Raw genomic sequence first — 24,076 nt, 5'->3', positions numbered from 1 at the left:
CGAGCGACACCAAAGATCTGTGCGTGTTCACACACGGGCTGCTGAGGCTGTACTAAATAATCATGTGGGATTCTGCTGCAAACTGATTTCTGGTGTTGCTGTTCTCCCCGTAGGTGGAGGGAATGAGATTGAATGCTGACTATAGGCCTGGCTGAGAAACATACTGTCATCGGTGCCTTAGTTGGCTGTTGTGTCCCTGAAAGCCAGTGGCCTTTGACCCATGAAGCCACTGTGCGTGAAGGTCAGTTCACTGGTAGTACAGGAAGGAGTTCTAACTTGAAGTTTAAATCCCTCCCTTAACCTTTTTGTGCTTCTTTGTTTACAGCAAGAAATCAAGGACACAGATGCAAGGCTCTGCCTGCAGCTGTGGAAGTACCAAGGCATAGTTTTCAAAGATGATGTCAGTCTGATAAAGCCCAGTCGTACATCTTGAATCACATTTGCCAGTTTAAATCCTGTCTTATAAGAATTTGGCTTTAATTTTTAATCTGTGCAAGTACATGCTTAGGTTTGTGATTCTTAAAAACATGGATCTTGGCTTCCATCATCCTTTGTCGACATAGGTCTTTCTCGTTTTTTTTAAGCCTAAATTAATATACCAGATGACCTTTAAATGAATTGGTTACATGCCTACTAGACAAACTATTACATTTGCTGCGCAGAGTTACTTTTGACTGTATGCTGTTCCCAGAGTATGGCAAAAAGGGCTTAATGAAAATTGAAGTATTCTGTCTCCATCTGTGCAGATATGTTCAGTGGTCTTGGACAAAATGACCTCCTTTAGTTTTGTCTGTGCTCTGAGCTGGCCAAATGTACGGCAAAAACTTGGGTAGCTGTACTAAGCGTTGCATCTGAGTTAATAAACCCAGGCTACTAGTGGGTTACATGTGTATAACGTGGGATGCAGTTGATGGTACAGTGGGATAATATGCTTATGTTAAATTAACATGCTATCTGCTTTATAATTGTTGCCTTAAACTTAGACAGCTCAGAGCATATTTCCTAATAATGTGGCTTTAAATTTCAATGCTGAACAGTGGCATTTGCAGGACTCTTCTTAACAGATCTACTTGTTCTATTGATGGCAAGTCTGTTACCTACTACCTTGGGATTAAAGGGACTAAAAGCAGTAATATTTTACCTTGGACGTTGATAAGTTGAGAGTCTTGACTGAGGACACAGGGATCTTTGCCTAGAAAAATTGGTAAAGAGTGGCTATTTTTGCAGTGTCAGCTATTGATAATTGTACCTTTGTGTTCATTCTTGCTGTTACAGGAGCTTTATTGCAGAAATGAACATCTATGTGAAGCAGCTGGGCAGAAGTAAGTGCTCCTATAGATTTTTTTACCTTGACAGGAGATAGGTGTTGGTACAGAGGAGTGGGCCATACTCACGGCTACAGACTTGTAGTTATGTGTTGGAGCCACTTCCAGAGGTGAAGGTTCATGTTTGTTTCCTGATGTGCAATCTTTTTTCTGTGTGCTGTGCTTGTTGTGTTTTACTGCTTGTCTGTTACGTGCTCCTACTAATCTTTCTTCTCAGCACAAAGATACGCTTGTGAGAGATGGTAAGTTTTGTTTGTCTTAATTACTTGTTCTTCCCATATCTGAGAAATGCAGGTGTCCAAATATGTTCCCAGGCAGTGGGTGTGCTGCCCATACCATACCCATTTATGTAAAGCTTGCCATGAAATTTGTACAATGTTGCTGGGTGGTATGGGATAATCATACTTTCTTAGACACTGAATGCAGAAAAAACTTGACAGGAGTTCCCCAGGAAGTCAGTAAGTAACTTTACACAATTAGTGTGAGTCAGCTGATAAAGGAGTCTGGTTGGATTTTATGTTGGAACTCTGGATTTATCAAGATTTGAGACTCTGTCCATGAACCTCGCTTGTGTGAATAAACACAAAGCCCGTTTCTGAGAAGTATCTTCTGTGGGAGCTGTTTGACTCGTCAGCTGCTACAGCTCTGAACTTTATTTGCTGCAGGGATTTTCAGTCGCGAGCATGGATCGAACAAAAAGCTGGCAGCACAGTCCTGTGCCCTTTCCTTGGTTAGACAACTCTACCATCTTGGCATCATAGAACCTTACTCTGGACAGACAAAGAAAAAAGGAGAATCGGTGAGTTTCGTAGAAAGGTCAGAAATTGTTGCTTGCATTTTAATAACACAAGTTATCTTATAAATATCTTTTATCTTATAAAGATGAGTAAGTTAAAGTTTGCTCCAAGTATTTAACAGCTTACGAGTTAATAATGATTTTGATTCTGTAGACGAGCAACTGTTTCTGGTCTGGCCAATGATTTGGATCAGAAATATAACTTATTGTGTATGTGAATGGAGAAGTAAACTGGTTTTACAGCGTATTAGATGAAATAGTATTTCTAACAGATGCTTTTTCCAGTATAAATTTTCTAGAAGCTTAAAGACTTCTGTTTATGCTACATACAATTCTTGGCTGTTTGGTTTCATTCTCTGGCATGTTAGCATCTTTTTGGTATTTAATTACAAGTTTGGGAATGCTTTCCTCTGAAAGCGAACTCATTTAAAAGTATTCTTCAGATTCTTGTTGGTTGAAAAGTTGGCAAAATGTTTCAAAAATGTGAATTTTGAACTGATGGTACACTCTGACCTTGTTTCATTAGAAACTATTAGATGGTTCAGTGTGCTCTCTGGTAGCCTGCATTTCTGGCTTCCGCTGTCTGTCTTTTTGCGTATATCAACGTGTAGTTTTTAAATGTTTAATAGGTGGAACCCTTTGAGGTGTCACTGTCTTCTCACTTAGAGAATCAGCTGCAAAACATTGTACGGGAACTGTCTCTGGAGATTGTGCCTTTGGTGAGTGTGTGGTTCAGATACTACAGTATTTAACATCAGGTCTGCTTGTTTAATAAAACATTTCTCTTTCTTTGCCCACTTTGCTTTTGGATTCACAGCCTGAAGATCCCAGTAATCCAGTTGTGATTAATGTTGGAAAGTTGGCCCATTTTGAACCATCACAGAGACAAAATCATATAGGAGTTGTTCCATGGTCACCACCTCATTCCAACTGGAACCCTTGGACCAGCTGCAATATTGATGAGGGTCCTCTGGCCAATGTAAGATAGCTTAAAAAATTGATTTGTTGTTTATTTTCCCCATGCTTTCGGAACTTTTAAATGCTTTTTTCCCCCAGGATTTAAAGTATGAGCTATTCTAAAGGAGGAAACAGTCCACTAATAAAATTTCTCCCCTTCTTGACCTGGAGGAAGGGAGTCTTTTCATTGGTAGGAGTTCTTTGTATTTGCTTAATGTTTTATTAGGTTCTTGAGCAGCAGTGTCTTGGATGTCCCACATCTTTGCTTTGTTTCACTTTTTGCCTGCTATTGTGCAGCCTGTACAAAGTTATAATCGAAATTACAAGGTAAGCAAATGGGCATGTCATTTATAATTCACTAGCCTCTCTTTCTCGTATTTCCATGCTATGACTTTCTTTCCTGGGAGGAGAAGCTGCTCCAAGCTGGTGTCACTACACAGTTAGCCTGTTTGCTTTTCTTTTTTGGTCATTTCTAGTCCCATTCAACACAGAACAAATGAAAAGCAGCAATGTGGCATGATAAAATGAGAAAGAAGGGAAGAAATACTAGGTTGCCATGTTTAGAGGCATAATTTTGGCACTGGTATAACCTGGGCAGAAAAGACTTTCAGGACAGGAACCTCAGTTTCCTACAACAGGGAACCAGAGTACCTATGACCAAAATAAAAATTTAATACCTTTTTTGACAGCAATTTTTTTCCATAAATGACATTAATTTAACATTGATCATTATATATTAATTTTAAAAATACAGAACTGATGCAAATTTGAGTGTTGCTACTTAAAACACATAATCAATATACTTATGGATATTGCAAATTGAGTTGGCTTTAAATCTCATTATGGTTTCTATGTACTAGACATGGTGCAGTTAACTTACTTTCAGTAAAACCAATTAGCCGTTTGGTAACAAATTTGAATTTCTTTAAAATTCTTTCTTAGTTGTAATACAAGAGTTGCCTGATAAATTTCCCTCTCTGCTCACTTGTCCCTTTTCAGCTCCTGTTTTGCGGGTGGTTATGTGCTTACATTATCTCATCCCATACATTAAAAAACTCCCATCTGAATGATCATCTAAGTATCTCATTGGCTTAATGCTGAATAGAATCATGGAATCATAGAATTGTCTAGGTTGGAAGGGACCTTCAAGATCATCTAGTCCAACCAGCAACATAACTCCGATTGAAAAAAAAACCCCAAAACCAAAACATCACTAAACTATGTCAGTAAGCACTATGTCAACCTGTCTTTTGAATACCTCCAGGGATGGTGCCTCAACCACTTCCCTGGGCAGCCCATTCCAAGGCTTAATAACCCTTTCAGTGTAAAAATTCTTCCTAATATCCAACCTGAACCTCCCCTGGAGCAACTTGAGGCCGTTTCCCCTTGTCCTATCACCTGTGACTTGGGAGAAGAGACCAATCCCCCCACCTCTCTGCACCCTCCTTTCAGGCAGTTGTAGAGAGCAATAAGGTCTCCCCTCAGCCTCCTTTTCTCCAGGCTGAAGAACCCCAGCTCCCTCAGCCTCTCCTCATAAGACTTGTTCTCCAGACCCCTCACCAGCTTTGTTGCCCTTCTCTGGACCCGCTCCAGCACCTCAATGTCTTTTTTGTGGCGAGGGGCCCAAAGCTGGACACAGCCCTCGAGGTGGGGCCTCACCAGTGCCCAGCACAGGGGGACGATCACCTCCCGAGTCCTACTCACCACCCTGCTCCTGATACAGGCCAGGGTGCTGTTGGCCTTCTTGGCCACCTGGGCACACTGCTGGCTCATGTTCAGCCCACAGTCGACCAACACCCCCCACGTCCTTTTCAGGAACAGAGTGTGTTTCTCAAGCAGTTAAAGTATTTAAATTTAAACACTCATTCTTTTTCAGTATTTTGGGTCTTTCTTGGAAACTTCTTTGAGGGTGGCCATTATTAGTTATAAATAACAACTCACTGGAATGAATGAAATAGAATAGCTCATAGGCATAACTGATTTCAGTGGGATATGTAGGAAATTATCCTTTATTGATATTTGTAATCATTATATTGGTGTGAGTGATTTTATACTGAAGTTATGAGATTGTTAGGAGGCTTTTTGACCCCTCTGCTTTCCTGTGTTCACAGCTGACTCCAGAGCAGATAAGCATGGATTTGAAAAGTGATTTCTTGTACCGTCTGGAGCAGGATGAAGAATTGCAAAGGGTAAGTGTGCTTCCTGTGACACAGCTTGCGTGTGTCTTTTTATTTTCCAAAAGAGGTTAAATGTATCGTATACAAAAGGTGTAAGACTGGATTTCAGTAGTAATATGCACCAAGTTTTCGGAAGTGCTGGATGTTGCACTGAGATGGATGTGGGTATGTGTTGTGCTGTGCAAAGGAAAAAATACAAAGTATGATTTATTCTTGACAGTTTTTCCTTTGTGTAAGCAAAACCTGTGTAGAACAGCAAGGCAAAGTGTGCATGTGGAGCAGATTAGGTTGATTTTTGGAAATGTGCTGGATTTTTTTTTTTTTTTTTTTTTTCCCAGATACAACAAGAGAGAGAGGCCTTACCCGTGAAGAATTTTGAAAGTGAAATTCTCGATGCAATCCGTCACAATTCTGTTGTTGTAATTCGTGGTGCCACTGGTTGTGGCAAAACCACACAAGTTCCACAGTATATCCTGGATGAATACATCAAAACCGACAGAGCTGCAGAGTGCAACATAGTTGTGACACAGGTGAGGAATGTGTTACAAATGCAGCTGCGTAAGTTTTGTCATCGGATGCTAGAAATCACCTAATAGGATGTGCTGAGAAATCTGATTGTCATTACAGGACATCATTCATAAAAGCATCTCCTCAGTACTACATGTAGGAGAAACCTCAGCATCCATGTATATTTTAATTCGGAGTGTTAATTCTTTCATATATCTGCAGTTGGGGTGGTCTGGTTTGTACCTTGCCCAGGTGAAAACTTTTTGGCAGACCGAGGGGAAATGGTTTGGCAAATGCCAGCTGGTAGCTCCTGTATGTTCTTATATCCCTCCTCTGTAATTTCATGTGCCAAATTAACCATTTCAGAAGAAAAAAGCCTGCTGTTATAGATGTTACTGTATAATGACTACTCTGTAAAGGAATCTTAGGACAGGACACCTACAGCTTTTATAATTTACTTTCTTGTTTTCAGTGGTGTTCTGATAAACTGAGAAAACTTAATCACTAAGTTAGAGAAAACTTTTTCATCCCTCAGCCTCGGAGGATTAGTGCGGTTTCTGTAGCAGAGCGTGTGTCATATGAGAGAGGAGAACAACCTGGGCAAAGCTGTGGATACAGCGTGCGATTTGAATCCGTGCTTCCTCGTCCGCATGCCAGTGTGATGTTCTGCACTGTAGGTCTGTATTGTTTTGCTTATGTTGGGAGCTTATTAATTACGGGTCTGAATTCTTTGAGTTAGCAGCAAAAGCAGAAACATAGTTACGTTAAAATTGTTAGAAAATCTGTTTAAAGATTAACAGTATTTTTTTTTTTTTGATGGAGTAAGTTTGCTGACATACTGTTGTGCAGAGAAAGATTAAGACTGGTATTCAGAAGTATGATAATACAGATCTAATACCACGCAGAAATAATCTCCTGAAGAGATAAAATTGCCATATGTTGATAGTCCTTAAAAGACAGCAGGGGAAGCAGTATTTGGTGGGAAAGAAGAACGAGTCTTTCTAGTAGTAATGCTTTATACCCTCTCCATTGCTTGTACAAACGAAAGCATGGCGATTAGAGATGAGGCTGTAAAAGGTGCTGGGCAGCCTGCGTATTTCTTGATTTTTAAACCAGTGCAACCATTCTTGATGGAATGAGACTGGGTGCAGGGAAGACCGAGCTGTTACCTACATGAATGTTTAACTTGTATCTCTGTTTAAGGTGTTCTTCTGAGAAAGGTGGAGGCTGGGATCCGTGGCATCAGTCATGTTATTGTTGATGAGATTCATGAGAGAGACATTAATGTGAGTTAGTTGGTGATTACGATCCTATTTCTCTCTCTCTGCTTCTGTTTTGTTTCACTTTTGCATGTGTTCTTGTGTAATAGTAAACGTGAAAGGAAACTGCATTTTACTAGTTGCCTTATATGTGAGTTTTCCAACTTCGATAAGGTTTTTAGAAATTCTTCTCTTAATGACTCCTTATCTATTATAAGGTCAAGGACTTGTGCTTACTTGCTGCCCTATCTCTTTTACCTGTTAGGATCTCCTTCTATGTCCTGGTCCTCTCTGGAAAATAGAACACCATGGTACAAGCACTTTTTGACCAAATGTGGGAGCATGTTGAATGTCACTTTTATTTTGGAGTGCTTTTTCTACTAACAATGTTCTATTACTGTAAGAAAAAGCATTTTGGTATTTACAGAAGCTGCCGTCTTGATAGTTGAAGATACAGTTCCTCCCCAATTCTATGTAACTTAAGAAATGGGAAACATATTCTGTCCCTTTGGTTCTTCCGTATAATTTTCAGCTTTGCCACACCACGAGTGAGAGAAACTGCTAGATTCTGACATACTGTTTAAGCTTGTTTTGACAGACTCTGGAGACTCATTTAGATGGAATTGCAGTGCAGGTTTTTCCTGAGTTCTTCATCTATTAAGTTTGTATTTATGATGTAAAATATAAGTTCTCAAATCTTGAATGAGATTGGAATTTTATCAGTTGAACTAAGGGCCCGCCTAACTACATGACAAAAAGTGAATAAATGTCATGTTTAAATAGAACTATAAAACTTTGCATACAATTGCACTGAGTCATTCCTATTTAATTTATTAACTATGGCTACTTTATACGTAAACCAAGTTCAAAAGACCTTAGATTGCAATGTATTGTTAGGAAGGAAACGAACTATTTTTGAATGGTTTTCTTTGGTTTGATTCATTCTGATAGAAGAGTAACTCTTCTTTACACTGGAAATCCTAAAATTCACTTACCCCAGGAATTGCAGTATTTGCAAAATAAAGCACTGACAACTGTTTCTGCTTACAGAATACCATTGTCATAATTGTTACTTCTCTTGCCCAGCAAAGCTCCGGCTCCATAAGTGTGTATGTCTGTGTAATTTCTTCTGGTCTCTTGGGAAGATGTTGTTTCTTATGGGTAGGAAATTAATGATGCTTTTATTCTCTTTATACGCAGACTGACTTTCTCTTGGTGGTGCTGAGAGATGTAGTTCAGGCATATCCGGAAATCAGGGTTATCCTCATGTCTGCCACGATCGATACTAGTATGTTTTGTGAATACTTCTTCAGCTGTCCTATCGTTGAGGTCTTTGGTAGAACCTACCCTGTCCAAGGTAAATCGCTGACTGAACTTTCACGAACTGCTTTAGTTTTTATTTTATCAGTCATATGCTTTAAAATTATGGGTACTGCAAGATAGACATTTCTTTTGGATTGTCATATCTTAATGATGCGGCTTATCCTGGGCAAAGAAATCAGTAACACTGAATCATTTCATAGCACCATTTGGTTTAGAATCGCAAAGGAACAATACGACTACCACCACACCACCCGTTTCCAAAAAAACCCCACAACACAAACACCCCCCCATCCTAAAGCACCACCACTTGGGGCAGTTTCCATTGGAGAATGAGATAGCAGTAGTTAAGCTGTGGTGTTTCAGATCAGCTGTTTGTGATATTAGGAATAATGGGAATAGCTTTAAATCAGCCAGTATTAAAAAAACCCAAACAAAAAAAAACCCCAAAAACCAAAGAGTACAAAATTATGTGGAAATAAATTGAATAGAGGAATAATCATTGGAATATGTGGGAATAATTCTCATACCCTGGCTGACAGCCAAGCAGTTTTCTTCAGTCTTGGCTTCACACTCTGAAACATCACGATTATATCAGAAGAATCTCAAGAGATGATAAATAGAGTTGTGTTCCCTGACACAGGCTTCTAGTGGTCCATCTTGATAACCAATGCTTACCTCTGCTTGCAGATTATTTTCTGGAAGATTGCATTCAAATGACTCAGTTTGTTCCTCCACCAAAGGAAAAGAAGAAGAAAGAGAAGGATGATGAAAGTGGTGAAGATGATGATGTATGTTTGACTTTTTTAATATGAAAAATTAAGCAGGTGCCAGCTAAAACTCTAGCTCGAGTGTAATTCATTTGGCATCATTGAACTTAAAAGTTTATAGCAGCTTTCGTATTTTTAATATCCAAGATCGCTCTTAACTTCAGAAATAGAATTGAATTATCTCGTTGCCCTTGTAAACTGAAGAATTTCTTTTTTTGTTGAAGCTAAAATTCTCATGGTTTGTCAGCCTACTTCTCTTTAAAGATAGAACTGAAATGCTTTCAACAGTGAAAATACTGGTGACCTTGGCAGGAGAAATGGATGCAGAAATATGAGCTTAGTGATACCTTTTCAGGGTGAAAATTTAGATTCTCTCCCTTCTTTCTTTTGCCATTGATATTGTTAGTGCTTACATGCATTGTCAAGAAACTATCAGTTTTATGATAAAGCTTTTAATTTGTAGGTCTGAAAGTACTGTTTAGGTCATTATTTGAAATTTTAAAAAAATAATTAGTTTTTCTTGAGAAAAGCATTTTCTTTTGCTTCTTATGACGTTATCCTCATTCATCTGAATGCAAGTTAAATTCGTTTGATAGCTTCCTGTTGCAAATTTGTACTGAGTTATAACTGAATGCAATGGAATTATAGTTCCAGTCTTGTATTAGAAAGCTGGTGAAGCAGGACTTGAACTGCTAATTGTGAGTCATTCTGTGAGCTGTGCCTGAGGATGGTTTTCCCTACCCACACATCTCATTTTCCTATTTGCCTGGTGAGCCAGTCGCCGCAGGTTGAGTAAGTTAATTTATATCATTTCTTTTGTGGTTGTCTTTTTTTTTTTTTTTTTTATAGACCAATTGCAACCTTATTTGCAGTGATGAATATGGCCCAGAAACAAAGCACGCCATGGCTCAGCTGAATGAGAAAGAAACTTCTTTTGAACTCATTGAGGCCCTGCTAATTTATATCAAGACCCTGAATGTCCCCGGAGCTGTACTTGTTTTCTTGCCTGGCTGGAACTTGATATATACAATGCAGAAGCATCTAGAAATGAATCCACGCTTTGGTACAAGCAACTGTTCTATTATGTTTCATCTCCTTTTCTGAAGGAAACTACTGAATGTGTAAAAATGAGTTAGCTGAGTGGGAGCGGGGTTTATTTGTCATGAGAATGAACGTGTAGAAATGATTATGTTGTGCAAAGAAAAAATGGAATTTACACAGTAATAGTTACTGACATTGTTGTATTCGTGTTGTAGGAAGCCACCAGTATAGAATTCTACCTCTGCATTCGCAAATTCCTCTGGAGGAACAGCGTCGAGTGTTTGATCCTGTGCCTCCTGGAGTAACGAAAGTATGAGTGCCTTCTTTTTGTGGAGTGTAACACACTTTGTTCTGCTGTACTTTTGTGGAATGTACTGCTGACTTTTTTTTTTTTAACAGAAGTCATACAGTTTATCTTGCAGTAGTTAAAGTAGTTTAATTTGCAGTCAATCCTTAAGTTTTTCAGACCAAATATATTTCAATATGCGTTTTCTGGTTTTATAGGTTATTTTATCTACCAGCATCGCAGAGACTAGCATTACCATCAATGATGTGGTCTATGTTATAGACTCCTGCAAGTAAGTTCATGAAGTAGCCTTTTGTTTTTAAAATCCTGTTCTTTGGAATGCAAAAAGGGTTTTCTGAACACACAGAGCTGCCTTGTGTTCCCATAGGCACGGAGCTGAATTTGAGGACTCTTAACTCACTCAAGACAAATTTGCATTGTCTTTAGCCATTCAACACAGTTACAAACCACCCTGGCATTTCAGTGGGCTGGTTTTGGTCAGCTGCCTTCGCTCTGGCACTATTCATGCGAGGTGTCACTGGGTCTCCATGCGTATTTGAAGTATTTTGTCTGCCAAATGAATATTTCAAACACTCAGTGTATAACTGATGGAAAAGAGGAAGATTCTTGTAGTCTGTTACAGATCCTGTCTTGCTACGGGTGCTCTCTGAGCACATAGGGATCACATTGATTGCATGAGAATTTTTAAGCTTTTGAGACAGTTGTGAAAACTTCATTCTATGTATAGCTTGGGGCACTGCTTTGTGAAGAGTGTGATGCTTTACCTTCTGGATAGATGACTAACTATCCCAAGCTTAGCTAGTCAAACGGGGGTGGTTTGCTTCTTAAAAACAGTGTGGCTGCAAGGAATAAGATAAGAACTGATTTGGCAGGACTTAAGATGAAGAACATCTGATCTTAAGGTTGGTTTGTTTTTTTTCTGTAACAGACAAAAAGTGAAGCTGTTCACTGCTCATAATAACATGACAAACTATGCCACAGTCTGGGCATCAAAAACTAATTTGGAGCAGCGGAAAGGAAGAGCCGGACGTGTGCGTGCTGGATTTTGTTTCCATTTGTGCAGCAGAGCTCGATTTGAAAGGTGAGGCTCTGCTCTTTAGGCATAAAATAACCTCCAAGACTTCTGCCAGAACTGTTGTATGCTACTTGTTAATTAAATTCAGGAAGCACAGAGAGGAGATGCTTATAATTAGTTCACACTGGAATTCTTGGGTACATCTTTTGCTTAAAAAAAAAAAAAAAAAAAGACATGTTTTTAGTCATACTGGGAAGTGGACAAATAATTTGTGATTTTATTCTTAAGAGCTTCACTGCAACCTACAGAACCTCACAGGAAAAAATAACACTGCTTTGGAATTGAGTCAAGGCAGAAAAGAGCTTCGTAATGAGGATAAGGCTCCAGTCTGCCTTCAAACCTGGCATCTTCCCATAAGAAGCAATTTTGTCATGAAAGTGGTAAAAAGCAGGGAAGACAACTGTTACTTTTCCCTCTATCCCCCTTCTGTGGCCAGGAGGCCCCTTCATGGTGCTGAACTGCTGCTCTAGCACCTTCCCTGCTGCTGAAACTTCTGACCTCTTCTATGTGCCAAGCTGTTTCTGAATTACCAGAGCTATGGAAATCTTTTTGCTGGTTGCAGAAGTCTAAACAGCTGTTACACTTGGTGTTTGATCTCTCTCATGAAAGTTTCAGTGCCTTTTTCTCACATAGTAGTTAGAGCATAGCTGTGTTTTATGTTCAGCTTTTTGTAACCTCTGAAAGGCTTTGATCAAAACCTCTTCTTAAATTGCTCAGATTTATTTAGATCTACTGTCTAGTACAGTGGAGTGATTTTAGTTAAGATTTTTTTTGACGGTGACCTGATTTTAGGCTACTGAAGTAATCATGGGACTTCATGACTCTAAGGTTACCTTCCTTCAAAGAATATAAAACCAAAATATATTAGCTCCATGGTGCCTAGGAAGGAAAGAGTGTTTGTGGACTTGTGCAGAGAATCTTTTGAGAGATACCATCTAACTCTGGTGCCAGCTGCATCTGAATGTATGTCCAAGGTGTTTTGAATCCTTTTCTACCTGGCTGTTGCTCAGTGCAGTGAGCTCCTGGGAGTTCATATTTCAACCGTCAAGTTAAAGGATCACTGATGATACTGTGCTAAAGACTTAAGAGCTCTGTCTGTTTTCATCAGGTCTTTTTCCTACTGGAAAAACACCTTTGTGGTCAGCTCATTCTAGAAACCACACCAGGTAGTGGTGATGTGAGGGCTATACCCTCTGTGCGTTTCCATTGTAAATTTACCCGCAGATGAGAATTGAGAAGCATGGGTGATAGATACTGGTAGAAGAGCCTAAGTTACAGGAGCTCAGTGGGAGTTGACGGGTTGGCTGGGAGGCAGTATTTGCTTTGGAGGGCAGTAGTATACGCTGATGGAATGAGCCACAATGGTGATCAAAGCCTGTGTTCAGAAGAATGTGGGCTTTTTTGTTCTCTTCTCATTCCAGACTTCAAACTCATATGACACCCGAAATGTTTCGAACGCCACTTCATGAAATTGCTTTAAGCATCAAATTGCTGCGGCTGGGAGGAATTGGTCAATTTTTGGCCAAAGCAATTGAACCGCCCCCTTTGGATGCAGTGATTGAAGCAGAACGAACACTAAGAGGTATCATTGTTTCTCCACAAGACTTTATTGTTAATGGAGCTGACTCCGAGTGATTTCCCACGTATAACGTGTAACTTACAAACTGCTTTCACATCCCTGGTTAGACTGTGTAGTAGCGTGCTGTCTGAAACAGCAAGGTGTTTCCTGGATGCATCGTGTGGGTGGCAGTGTCTTTTGCAGCTGAAGAAATACTTGAATTCCCAAGTGGATTGTCATTCCTTTAAGAAACTTGAGCCTTCAAACTTAAGGCTTGTTTTGTTATTTTACCAGTAACATGCTAGCTTCCAGCTTCCTGTTTTCCAGCTGTGGCACTGCTGTGTATGACATAGACTCAGTCCAGTGCCTAAGGCATTTACAAAACTACTATAAAAGTACTGAAAAAGAGAGGTTAGTAGTCTGTTGTATAATTACTGCTTTGTACAGTTTGCTGACCCAAGATGTCAGTATTTTGTTAAGTAATTAAATCTCCAGTTTTTGAATATGCAAGCATCAGTTTACTTCTAAAGTGGGAGAACCTGAGGTGTGTGTTAAGCAGTCTCCTCAGTTTCTTCAAGGAACTAGCTAGAATACGAGTAAAATGAAGCAGGGAAGAACCCTAAATTTATGCTTTAGATTCAAAGCAGTGTTCTCAAACCTCAGCATGCTTTGCAAATGTCGCTCAATAAGCCCTTCTTAAAATTTCTGAGAACTGAAATATCTATTAGATTGTTGATTTTATGGAAAAATTGTGTGACAGGCCTACATTGCTTGTGTAAGAAGGGAGACCAGAATGAAAAACATAGCTAGGGATATGTATTCAAGTTTAATGACTTTCCGATCTGAAAGTTGTTAGTGCTTTTCTTATGCTGCAGATAAGAAATGCAAAGCCAGGGGAAAAGGCAAATGTTTTCGTCTTTACACCAAATAGATGTTTCTGCACGTGCCTCCATTTCCTGGATGACCTGTGATTTTTTTCAATGCATGTGTACAACTATTAAGTTTTTAGGATGGTGAGACGTGCTATTCTTCAAAATATTCTTTAGGCTTTTGAGTTCAATAGATACCAAGAGAAATGGATTTGATAGTGGCTAAGGAGTCCTTTATTTGTTCACTTCCCCGTTTAATTGCTGAGGCTACAAAGCTTTTTTTTTTTTTAATGTAAAGCTTTTAGTTATGCTGAAGTTTCCCAAAGTACTCTGTCAATAGAGGATGTGATCTGTAAGTTTGCATTTTTTGTTTATATCTTAAAACAGTTTTTAAAGATCATACTTCTATTGTTTTTCTTTGTAATGCAAACTTAAAAATAGTTTTATGGAGTAGAGATTAATGGTTATGGCCAAATGGCTGGAAAGTTAAGGAGACTCAGGAGACCCTTCAGACTGTACAGCAAACAGCCATAGAGACTTGTTTGATTTTATTATTGACAGTGGTTTGATAGCTTCAATGATGAGCTCAGGTCATAACTGGTAGGTAATGGAAGGAGAGAAAGGAAGGCAAAGCCTCATGGAAGAGAGTTTGTGGTGGTCTCTTTTTGATGAACAGAGGGTTCTGTGATTTGACAATTGCAATGAAGACTACAGTTGACTGCAATAGGGCTGCTTTGGTTTTCGTGAGGCAGAAATTAGGTTAGATTAATTAGATCAAATATAAGGACTTGAAAAAAGTTTAATAGTGGTTTGTACAGAAGTAGACTAAAAAGAAATGAAAAAATATGTGTAATTAAATAGTAATTATTTTAATTGTGGAGGAGGTAGTAAAACATCTGTAAAGCTAAAGTAGAATTTGACCTCAGACAAGTTTTGAAAATCAGGCTGGCCATATTGTAAACAACATTAAACTTAAATATAGATGGGGTTCAATTTAAACACAATTATTAAAATTCTGGATTTCTTATAGAAGGATTTCTGGGATTAGCTAACCATCTTTGATAATGAGAGATCTTGTTTCAGAGCTTGATGCCCTGGATTCCAATGATGAGTTGACACCTCTTGGAAGAATCCTAGCCAAACTTCCCATTGAACCTCGTCTTGGCAAGATGATGATAATGGGCTGTATTTTTCAGTAAGTTTTAGTAAGTCTCAGTGGTCTTTTTCTTGCTTCTCTGAGTTCTTGAGCGTCTAGACATACACTCTACCAAGAGACAAAACAATATATCTAGATGAGCGATAAATGCTACAACTGGGGATAGGAATCTGAATATTCATGAGAGTAGAAGATAGGTAATTTACAATATAGGGAATAAAGCAGTCATGAAATTGAGTTAACTGTAAAGGACTAGTAGAGGCTAAATACTTACAAAAGAGTGTGACCATAAATACTTAAGTATAGCAGTGAGCTAGAGGTGGGGAGATGTGAAATTTGACGCCTAGATAAGAGGAAAAGTGAAGCCACACATTTTGCTTTAGCAAAAGTAAAGATCTCTAATTTGTAACTGTGACGGCTGTAGAGTCCTTTTCACTAGAAGAAGGTGGTGTGTGGATTGACAGGAAGGGGAGTGAAGATAGACAAAGGGCTTGTGAACACTGCTGTTATGAAAGTACTGGAATTGGAGCTAATTTAACATCCACTTCTGGGGAAGTATTTCTGAGAACTGGTAGACAGGGACCAAATTACTAAGATGTCTGGTGGAGAAGCTTTTACTGGTATCAACAGTCTGCAAGAGCTGCTGGCAGCAATACTGTGAATAAAGCCAATCCTGATACCTTTTGTGGTTTCTTTCAGTGTGGGAGATGCTGTTTGTACCATCTCTGCGGCCACCTGTTTCCCTGAACCTTTCATCAATGAAGGCAAACGCCTGGGCTATATCCATAGGAATTTTGCTGGGAACAGGTTTTCGGATCATGTTGCTTTGCTCTCTGTTTTCCAAGCCTGGGATGATGCAAGGTATATTGTCTTGACACAAAATTTGGTGAGAGGATGTGGGTAAGACAGGGTGAGCAGTTTTGTGACCAGACTGGATGCTATGACAGCTAGACTGTTGCACTTTTCCTTTTCTTGAACAGACTTCTAATTCACTCTGTTTGGTTTTTAGGATGGGTGGTGAAGAAGCAGAAAAAAGATTTTGTGAACACAAAAGACTCAGCATGGCTACTCTTAGAATGACTTGGGAAGCAAAAGTCCAGCTGAAAGAGATACTTATTAATTCTGGCTTCCCTGAAGGTGATTCTGCTTGGACATAGTAATTTAATGATTGCATTTTTTCATTCTGAGATGAGAAATAAACAAACAAGATAATCTATGATGAACATACAAGCACAGAGGCCTAGAGTGGATTTGCTGTAAAGCTGTTCTGCTTTTACAGCTATGCTCAGATGCGATTTTAGTGCTGTCTCATTCTCTCGTAGTTCTCTAAATCAGAGAAGTTGTGATGGTTGTGGTGCAACATAGGGAGATTTTGGAGGCTGAGATTAGGGCTGCAGGATTAAAAATCTATTAAGCAATTGTCCTTAGAGAATTACCTCCCTGACTTTCTTTCTCCTTCACTTGTTGCGTCTCCAAAATGTGCTGTGCTTCCCCTGCCCCTTTTCATTAGCCTTAGGGGGTGGTCTGTGTGATCTAAACAGTGTGCTATGTGCCTTATGATTTTCTGGGTTTGTGCCGCAGCAGGGTTGTGCCTTAGTGTGGCGTGTCACTCAATTTTCTAAGAAAAAAAAATATTTAAAATTTTCTTCAAGTTGACCAGGTTCTGAATTTGTCTAATGTTCTTGAGGAGCTTGCTCGGTTAAATGGCATGGCTTGCTGGATTCAGCAGATGTTCATCTCCCTCTCCTTTTTTTTTTTAAATTCCTGTAGGTTTTTTTTCTCCTCACGCTGCTTGGGTCATTGCTGCATTTATCCTTAACTTTATTTCTGGGCAAGATGACCTGAAAACAAGCCACCAGAGACTCTAGGGAGGTTTGTAACAAATAAACTAATGAAAACATCCATTCTGACCTCCCCGAAAAAATCTGTCTCCAAAACAAATGACAGGAAACACACTGTGGTACAGCACATTCTGGGCAAACCCCTCTCTCCTTGTTTTTTAAGAGCTTGGGAGAGAAAAATATCTCTTTGTAGTAGTATTTTTCAGATTTTGCTCTCCATGAATAAGTTGAAAATGTAGAACTGAAATGCTGTGAGTGCAGAGGTCATTTGAGAACAGATGTGCATCTACCAGCTGATTGAATCAGAAAATGCATTGATCCAGGATCCTAAACAACTCTGCTGTGCTGTCCTACATGACCCATGGATGTGAGCCAGTCTTCTGTTCTCTGTCAACAGAATGTTTGGTGACTCAACCGTTTAACAACACTGGACCAGATAATAATCTGGATGTTGTAATCTCCCTGCTTGCTTTCGGGGTCTACCCCAATGTCTGCTACCACAAGGAGAAGAGGAAAATTCTTACCACTGAGGGGCACAATGCACTCATCCACAAGTCATCTGTCAACTGCCCCTTCAGCAGCCAGGACATCAAGTATCCATCGCCTTTCTTTGTTTTTGGAGAAAAGGTAAAGGTTTTGAATTTGTTCTTGATCACGTGCTGACGAGTTGTCCAAGAGGCTCTTTTTGATAAAAAAGCCATAAGAAGAAAGATACACTGGGTAGTGTTTAGCTTGTTTTGAGTTGTTTGGTTTGGTTGTTTTTTCCAGAAGGTGAACCTTATATGGTCATGGTATCACTCAGCCTTTACAGTAACTTTCAGTCAACCCATTTCAGTAGAAGTAGAGGCCTTAGCTGCATAGACAGTTCCTGTGAGTTTTGTGAAAACAGCCAAGTCATAGAGAAAGATCTAAACTCCTGTCTTCTATAAGAGGTTGCTTTAGGAACTCTTCCATACTACTTATGCACTAGAGAATTTCTGCCCTTAGCACTTTTGCTACTTACGAATCCAGAGAGAAAATAGGAACATGTAATATGGCAGTGGGGTGCTCCCTTTCTGGCATGTAGGTAGCTTGCCATCTCCTGAGGACAACTCCTGTTTCCCAAGCATCTCAGAAAAACGCTGAGATGCCTTCCCGGGGGACCCCGTGACCTTTTCCTGTTTTTGAGAATAAGCATTGAACTAGCAAGGACTCTTGCTGTAAGGAGAACCTCTTAAGATCTCATAGCAAGAGGTGATGCTGTAGGTGTTTCTTTTTTGTCACATTGTCTACACTGTTCAGAATTACTGCTTATGCTGATTTTTATACTTTTGGTCCTTTTTGCTGACATGCAACATTTTAGGAATGGTAAATAATCTACTTCATTGTTAATAAATGGAATTTTGACTCCTTTGGGTACTGGCTGGGGGCTCAGCTTGATACTTGGGATTTCCACGTACATAGTTCTGTGCTGTGGGGAGGCTTTTCCTCTTCTTCACCCTTTATGACAGGATCCCAGGTGAGCCAGAGCTTTGATCTGCCTCGACTACCTCTGTAAAGTGAGCTCCCCTAAAAAGGCCAAAAGACTTTGAACACAAAAAGTGGTACTTTATTAAATTAAAATAGCATGTGGGAAACTAAGAGTGACTAAGGTGGTGGCTCTAGAGTGGCTAAGACAGTGACTGGGGTGAAGGATTTACATGCAGCTCTCTCCCTACCCATTACGTACTTGAGAAAGAAAGTTTCTTTCTGAGGTCTGGTTGCCTGTTTCTTGCTGCACTTGGCAGTCTCTCTTTGACCTGCAATTTCAACAATTCTCATCGTGGCCGTTTTTCTGCCACAATTTCCAGCTTCTGGCAGCTTCTGTCTCTTGAGTATGTGTGGTATCTTCCAGGCAGGAGCAAATTTTCTCCCTGAGGACAAGCAAGTACAACGAATTCTGCCCGTCATGCTGCCATCACGCTCCTGTGTGAAAGAAAGGAGGGAGAGAGGCAGCTGTCAGGGTGGGAGGCTGAAATCCTAAGTATCACTCTTCAGTCCCTCTTCAAAATGAAGGACAGTAGCCTGTGTAGTCAGTGCTGTTATCTCTAACTTAGGTCAGATGGCTTGTTATTGTCCAAGTGCTCACTTAAAGTACAAGCTTAAGGTCTTGTTTCTATAAAATGACAAAGCAGGCTGGTTGCATGGACGTGTAGCAACTTCCAAATTTGCACGTGTAGGACCCTACCAAAGAAGCAACATGAGCTTTTCATCCCACCCCAGCTATGCAAAAGGTGGGAAGACAATTCAGCTATGCCTTGGTCATTTCTAGGTTCATAAAGCATGAGATGGCCCTTCTGCAGTGTCAGCTACATAATTGCAGACATGCAGTAACAGAAAAATGAATACTTTTAAACGGCAGGTAGTTTTTCGTGTTTCTTTGCACCAGCCAGTGCTGAGTCCCTGTAAGCATCTGCCCAGCATTCAATTTTTTATGCACGTGTCCTCTTGTAATTTCCTAGCATTGTACCTAGATTTTTTTGGGGTGGTTTTTTTTTTTCTTCTATACAATTCTCTGGTTTCAGTGGTCAGAGGAAGATGTAGGGATCTGTTTTCCATTTTAAGAGTCGTATTCCTCTTCCACCTGCAGATTCGAACACGAGCCATCTCTGCCAAAGCAATGACCTTGGTGAGCCCGCTGCAGCTGCTTCTCTTTGCCTCCAAGAAAGTCCTGTCAGATGGGGAGCTCATTCTGGTGGATGACTGGTACGGACCTCCTTAGTGCTTATAATGTCTTGAGGTCTATGAAAGGACACAGACTGAGGGGGAGCAGCTGCTAACACAGGCATAAGTCTCTTTAGAATAGGAACCCTAGAGCAAGCTGTGCACTACTACAGGGTAATTGTGAGGGCATCATTACCTGTTTCCTGTGAGGAAGGGAGGGTTTACATTGCCAGCCCTGTTTTGTGCAGGTTATCTCCTTAAATTGAAAATACAATACTAAGCAATTTCCATAAAAGCTGTGGGGTTTTTCCCCTTTAACTGGATTGTGAATAAGAGGTACTATGTATTTTGGATGTCCTCTTCAGACAGGGTGAGGAAACCTTGTTTTTAAGTCTCAGAAACGCAGCTTGAGGAGAGAAATGGTTGCCTCTGGCAGTGTACGTTTTATGGCCTGACCAAATAGCATCTGGATGTCTTCTCCCCCTCCCCCTGGTCAGTAAAATGGGGGTGAAGAATTGCTTAAGCTTAATTCACTTCATTTTTGAGGCTGGCCTGGAGCTTCCAAAATCTTGAGGAGCCTCATGTTTTTAGTTTACTTTATATTTTTGTGTTTTTCTGTTTTGACTCTAGGGGTTATGTATTGTTGTTATCGGAGTATGTTAAATCTCAAAAGCAAATTGAAACAGAAGGATAGTTATGTTTTAATGATGTCACATTTTAGGGATCTTGCAAGTTTGAAATTCTAATTTGTCAATGAAGGGGTGTGAAATCCAGAAGGCAAAGATAAGAATATAGATTTCTGGCTCAGTGTGTGCAGCACGCAATGAAAAGCCACTCTATAGAACATCTTTCGTAACAGAAGTTGTGGTACCTCTAATGTACTTCTTTGTGCTCTAGGATCAAGCTGAAGATGCCCCACAATGCGGCTGCCTGTATCACCGCTCTGCGTGCCGCGATGGAGGCTCTTGTTGTGGAGGTGACTAAAGATCCCGAGATCATTCGGCAGCTGGACCCAGCAAACGAGCGAATGCTGAATGTGATCCGTCAGCTCTCCAGGCCCTCAGCAGCGGGCATCAGCCTCGTGGCTGCCAATGCAAGGTTGGTATGACTCTGTTGGCTTGTGCAGTCAGAGCTCTGGGGTGAGGAGCGCTCGCCACCTCTGTCCCCAAGGACACTGAGAGCCTGAAGAGAGCAGGTCAGAGCTGTCAGCTCCAGTGCTCCTTCCCTGCAGAGTGGTTGCAGCAGCCCAGAGTTGAAATCGCCAAGAGAGTCTTGTCTCCTGTGGACAGGAGCTCCAGGCTTCTGTTTCAGAGTCAGTATGAGCTGATTTCTGAGCGTGTGTAAAATGAACATGTTCAAAGTCTGATGTGAACAGATCCCTGCCTGTTTCCACAGGAAGGACAAGCAGCTCTCAGGAATAAAAGCTGTCATCACCTCTCCCAAAACACAATGACCTGAAAAAGAAATAATCCAACTTTATTTTGGGCAAACCTATTTATCTTTGTCTCTGGAAAGAAATAGTGGCTGTGCTTGCCGCCCCTCTATTGCCCCTTGTTTTCATGTCTTGCTTCTGAAGCAAAGAAAAATTAAAACACCTGTGAGCTGTTAGTAATTTAAGGAACAAAACAAAGAACAGCCTCGGTGTACACTTCACTGTGTTTTGTGAGGGGCAAAATAAAGATCGCTGTTCGCATAAACAGGGACAGGGCTCCCTATGCATTTGTGTGAGCTGGAGAAGCGGGATTGAAGGGAAGCTTTCTATCCTGGGTGTAGATCTGTCTGAGGACTGCTTATGTGGCACGGCAGGCCGTTCCCAGCTTCTCTTTACTGAAGTGGAAGAGGTGCAAAAAGAGCAACTATTAATTCAAACATCGTATTCTGTTAACAGAAAATAGAGGCATCTTAACTGAGTATCTTGGCAATTGATTATTCCTGTAATATTAAAAAAAAAAAAAAAAAAAAGAATCCATAAGATTGCATCAAGTATATAATATTTCTCTTTGCCAGGTTCGGAGATGGTCCTCGCCCCCCCAAAATGCCTCGCTACGACAACGGAGGTGGCTTCAGAGGCTGGGGAGGTCACCCACATGGCTCTGGCTACAGAGGTAGAGGGTACAGTGGCTACAGCTACTCGGGCTGGCGCTCGGGAGGAAGAGGATACCACGGTAGCCCAGGGGGACGCTACAGAGGCGGGGGAGGCTATCGAGGAGGAGGGTATCGTGGAGCAGGAGGTGGCTACAGAGGAGGCTGTGGGGATCCAGGGAGGGGCAGGTGGTAGTTACGGACGTTTTGTGATGTCTTTCCACTTTGACAAACACGCATTTCTCTCCCGAATCCCTTTCTTGCCGTTTCCAGTCTGTTTGCCATTTCAGTTCCTTAGTACAAGTACGGCTCTGTAATATATCGTGTCCTTAGGGAATTTACTGCAAGTTGTATGATTTTATTCTTAATAAAGAGTTTGTTTTTAAAGACTTCTCTGTTATACGTTTAATTTTGTATTTGGATTTAGATTTTGAAGCTGTCTGTTGTTAGTTTTGGTTGTAGGAGTTAGGAGGCGTTCTGAGGGAGCCTTTTCAGTGTCTAAAACCATTCTCTGCCGAACAAATTTCAAATTACAGAAGTTGGACTCAGCGGGGCTTTTTCTTTGTTGTCTAATAAACTGTGCAAATAGGCCTTGCTCCAGTGGTTTTCTGTCGATGCCAGGCAGCACCTGGTCCCTTTGCAGCCAGCCGCTGCCCTGCTGCATGCTGTGTTACACTTCATGGCACCGCAGGTGATGAGCTCTTTTGCCGATCCAGATAATGCAGGACACATGGAATACCTTTCTCAAGACTGAGGCGATGCTGCTTTTCTCTGCAGAACCTGAAGCGAGTTCAGAAGCGTGAACTGGGCCCTTCGTCTGAGGCAGTGTTCATTGACGTTGCTAATCCAAGATAGTCACGCTTCATTCTTCCAAATAGATGCGAAAGAGAGCAGTTCTGTAATTAGAATTCATTGAAATTGCAGCCTGTGGATTCCAGGCATTCAAAGCTCAGCTGGCTGCTTTCTTGCAGAAGAATATCGATGCAGAAGGGATGAAAAGCCCTCCAGCGAGATGTGGTTTCCTCTGTACCTCTCAGACTAACACCTGGGAAGTGACTTTGGAGCAGGGGTGGATGACACTGGGTACCCGCATTACTCTCAAGGATTTTTTTACGGTCAGGCTGTGTTGTGCAGGAACACCTGCGGGAACAAGACGAGGGAAGCACTGCAGTTGACAACAGATGTGTGCGTATGAATAGTTTCAGGGATTCTTTTGGCCCAAACTCCCTTACCTCTCTTACAGCACGGCCACAGAAGCAGCTGTGCTGGCCTGGGGCAGCAGCAGGCAGCGTGTGCCTCACACACATGCTTTGTACCACAGGGCCTCAGCAGCACAGGAGGATGTCTGTGAGCACAGCTCGGCATGAAACCTGTTACATCAGTGAGCCTGGCGAGATTAACCTCCCCACTAATCCAACTGGGACGCTTATTTGGAGCTCATAATCGGAAATGTTGGTGTTCGAGTGAAGTTTAAAGCAAGTCCCACATTTTTTTGTATTTCTGATGAAGAGTTCTTAAAAACTAGGTAAGGGTGAAGCACTGTTTCTTTAACCAAAACTGCTGCAAGCCAAAAGGCACATGAAGGTCAGGTACCCAGCTATGAACTATAGAGATATCTTTGATATTATCACGTGTATCTGTATTCATCTCCAAACTTAAATCTGGGATTCATCTGGAGTGTGTATATTCTTCTGCATTGTCAATCCTTTCTGCTGATAAGACTCTTCTGTAGACTGAAGAACGGTCACTCAATGCCATCAGTACTGTGATTATTTTTCTTCTCCAGGAACAGCCTGTTACGGATCAGAAGGGATGGATGTTGGAAGATGTGCTGTAGTGTTAGCCACCTTCCCTTCCCACAGCTGAATTTACTGCATCCAGACAAAACTTGCTTTCCTTGGCTTGCCCCTCAAACATTGTGTTATCTCAGTTGTGTTACTGACGCAAAGCTGGAAACATGAAGCAGATGTCCGGTGGTTTTAAAGAGATTTATACTTAACTAATCTCAGTATCAAGCCTGCAGATCTTAAATATGATCTAACGTTAAAGCTAATTTCCTCTCTAACTATTACCGGTCTTCAAAAGAAATCAGTGTTTGAACAGGAGGCAGGAGAGATGGGTGCAAGATCAGCACAGACCAGAGCTCAAGGGGGGCCCTGCAGCGATAGGCTGTTCAGCTCTGCCTCAGTCTTTACGTGCGTGGAAACAGAACTGGAGATACTGGAAAAAATTCGGATGAACTCAGGTGAGCTGGCCTCCCTTTAGAGAGCAGCTCGGCTGGCGTTTCCATGACTGAGTCCTGCTGTTTCAGGTAAGGTTTGGTTCTGATCAGGTCTTCCCTTTGCCACAGTCTG

The 24,076-nt window shown here is 40.9% G+C and overlaps 1 protein-coding gene across 2 annotated transcripts in view; it reads left to right on the top strand.

The window, feature by feature from the left end:
- The window catches only part of DHX9 (DExH-box helicase 9), a 28,357-nt gene extending 6,251 nt beyond the window's left edge, over positions 1–22,106 (top strand). For both annotated transcript variants that reach the window (XM_074151649.1, XM_074151648.1), the window contains exons 6-27: positions 1,276–1,322; positions 1,991–2,124; positions 2,751–2,840; positions 2,939–3,100; positions 5,190–5,267; positions 5,594–5,785; positions 6,298–6,439; positions 6,966–7,048; positions 8,222–8,378; positions 9,032–9,132; positions 9,961–10,174; positions 10,368–10,462; positions 10,657–10,730; positions 11,388–11,540; positions 12,956–13,116; positions 15,045–15,156; positions 15,817–15,978; positions 16,127–16,254; positions 17,356–17,585; positions 19,567–19,682; positions 20,538–20,738; positions 21,648–22,106. In XM_074151649.1, the coding sequence (XP_074007750.1) occupies positions 1,276–1,322; positions 1,991–2,124; positions 2,751–2,840; positions 2,939–3,100; positions 5,190–5,267; positions 5,594–5,785; positions 6,298–6,439; positions 6,966–7,048; positions 8,222–8,378; positions 9,032–9,132; positions 9,961–10,174; positions 10,368–10,462; positions 10,657–10,730; positions 11,388–11,540; positions 12,956–13,116; positions 15,045–15,156; positions 15,817–15,978; positions 16,127–16,254; positions 17,356–17,585; positions 19,567–19,682; positions 20,538–20,738; positions 21,648–21,918 (3,103 nt within the window). In that variant the 3' untranslated portion in view covers positions 21,919–22,106. The remainder of the gene's footprint in view (positions 1–1,275; positions 1,323–1,990; positions 2,125–2,750; positions 2,841–2,938; positions 3,101–5,189; positions 5,268–5,593; positions 5,786–6,297; positions 6,440–6,965; positions 7,049–8,221; positions 8,379–9,031; positions 9,133–9,960; positions 10,175–10,367; positions 10,463–10,656; positions 10,731–11,387; positions 11,541–12,955; positions 13,117–15,044; positions 15,157–15,816; positions 15,979–16,126; positions 16,255–17,355; positions 17,586–19,566; positions 19,683–20,537; positions 20,739–21,647) is intronic.
- The last annotated feature ends 1,970 nt before the right edge of the window (positions 22,107–24,076 follow it).

This window comes from Numenius arquata, chromosome 8, assembly GCF_964106895.1.
Source record: "Numenius arquata chromosome 8, bNumArq3.hap1.1, whole genome shotgun sequence".
In the NCBI taxonomy this organism is placed as follows: Eukaryota; Metazoa; Chordata; class Aves; order Charadriiformes; family Scolopacidae; genus Numenius; species Numenius arquata.
This window is presented reverse-complemented; position numbering and strand designations above follow the sequence as displayed.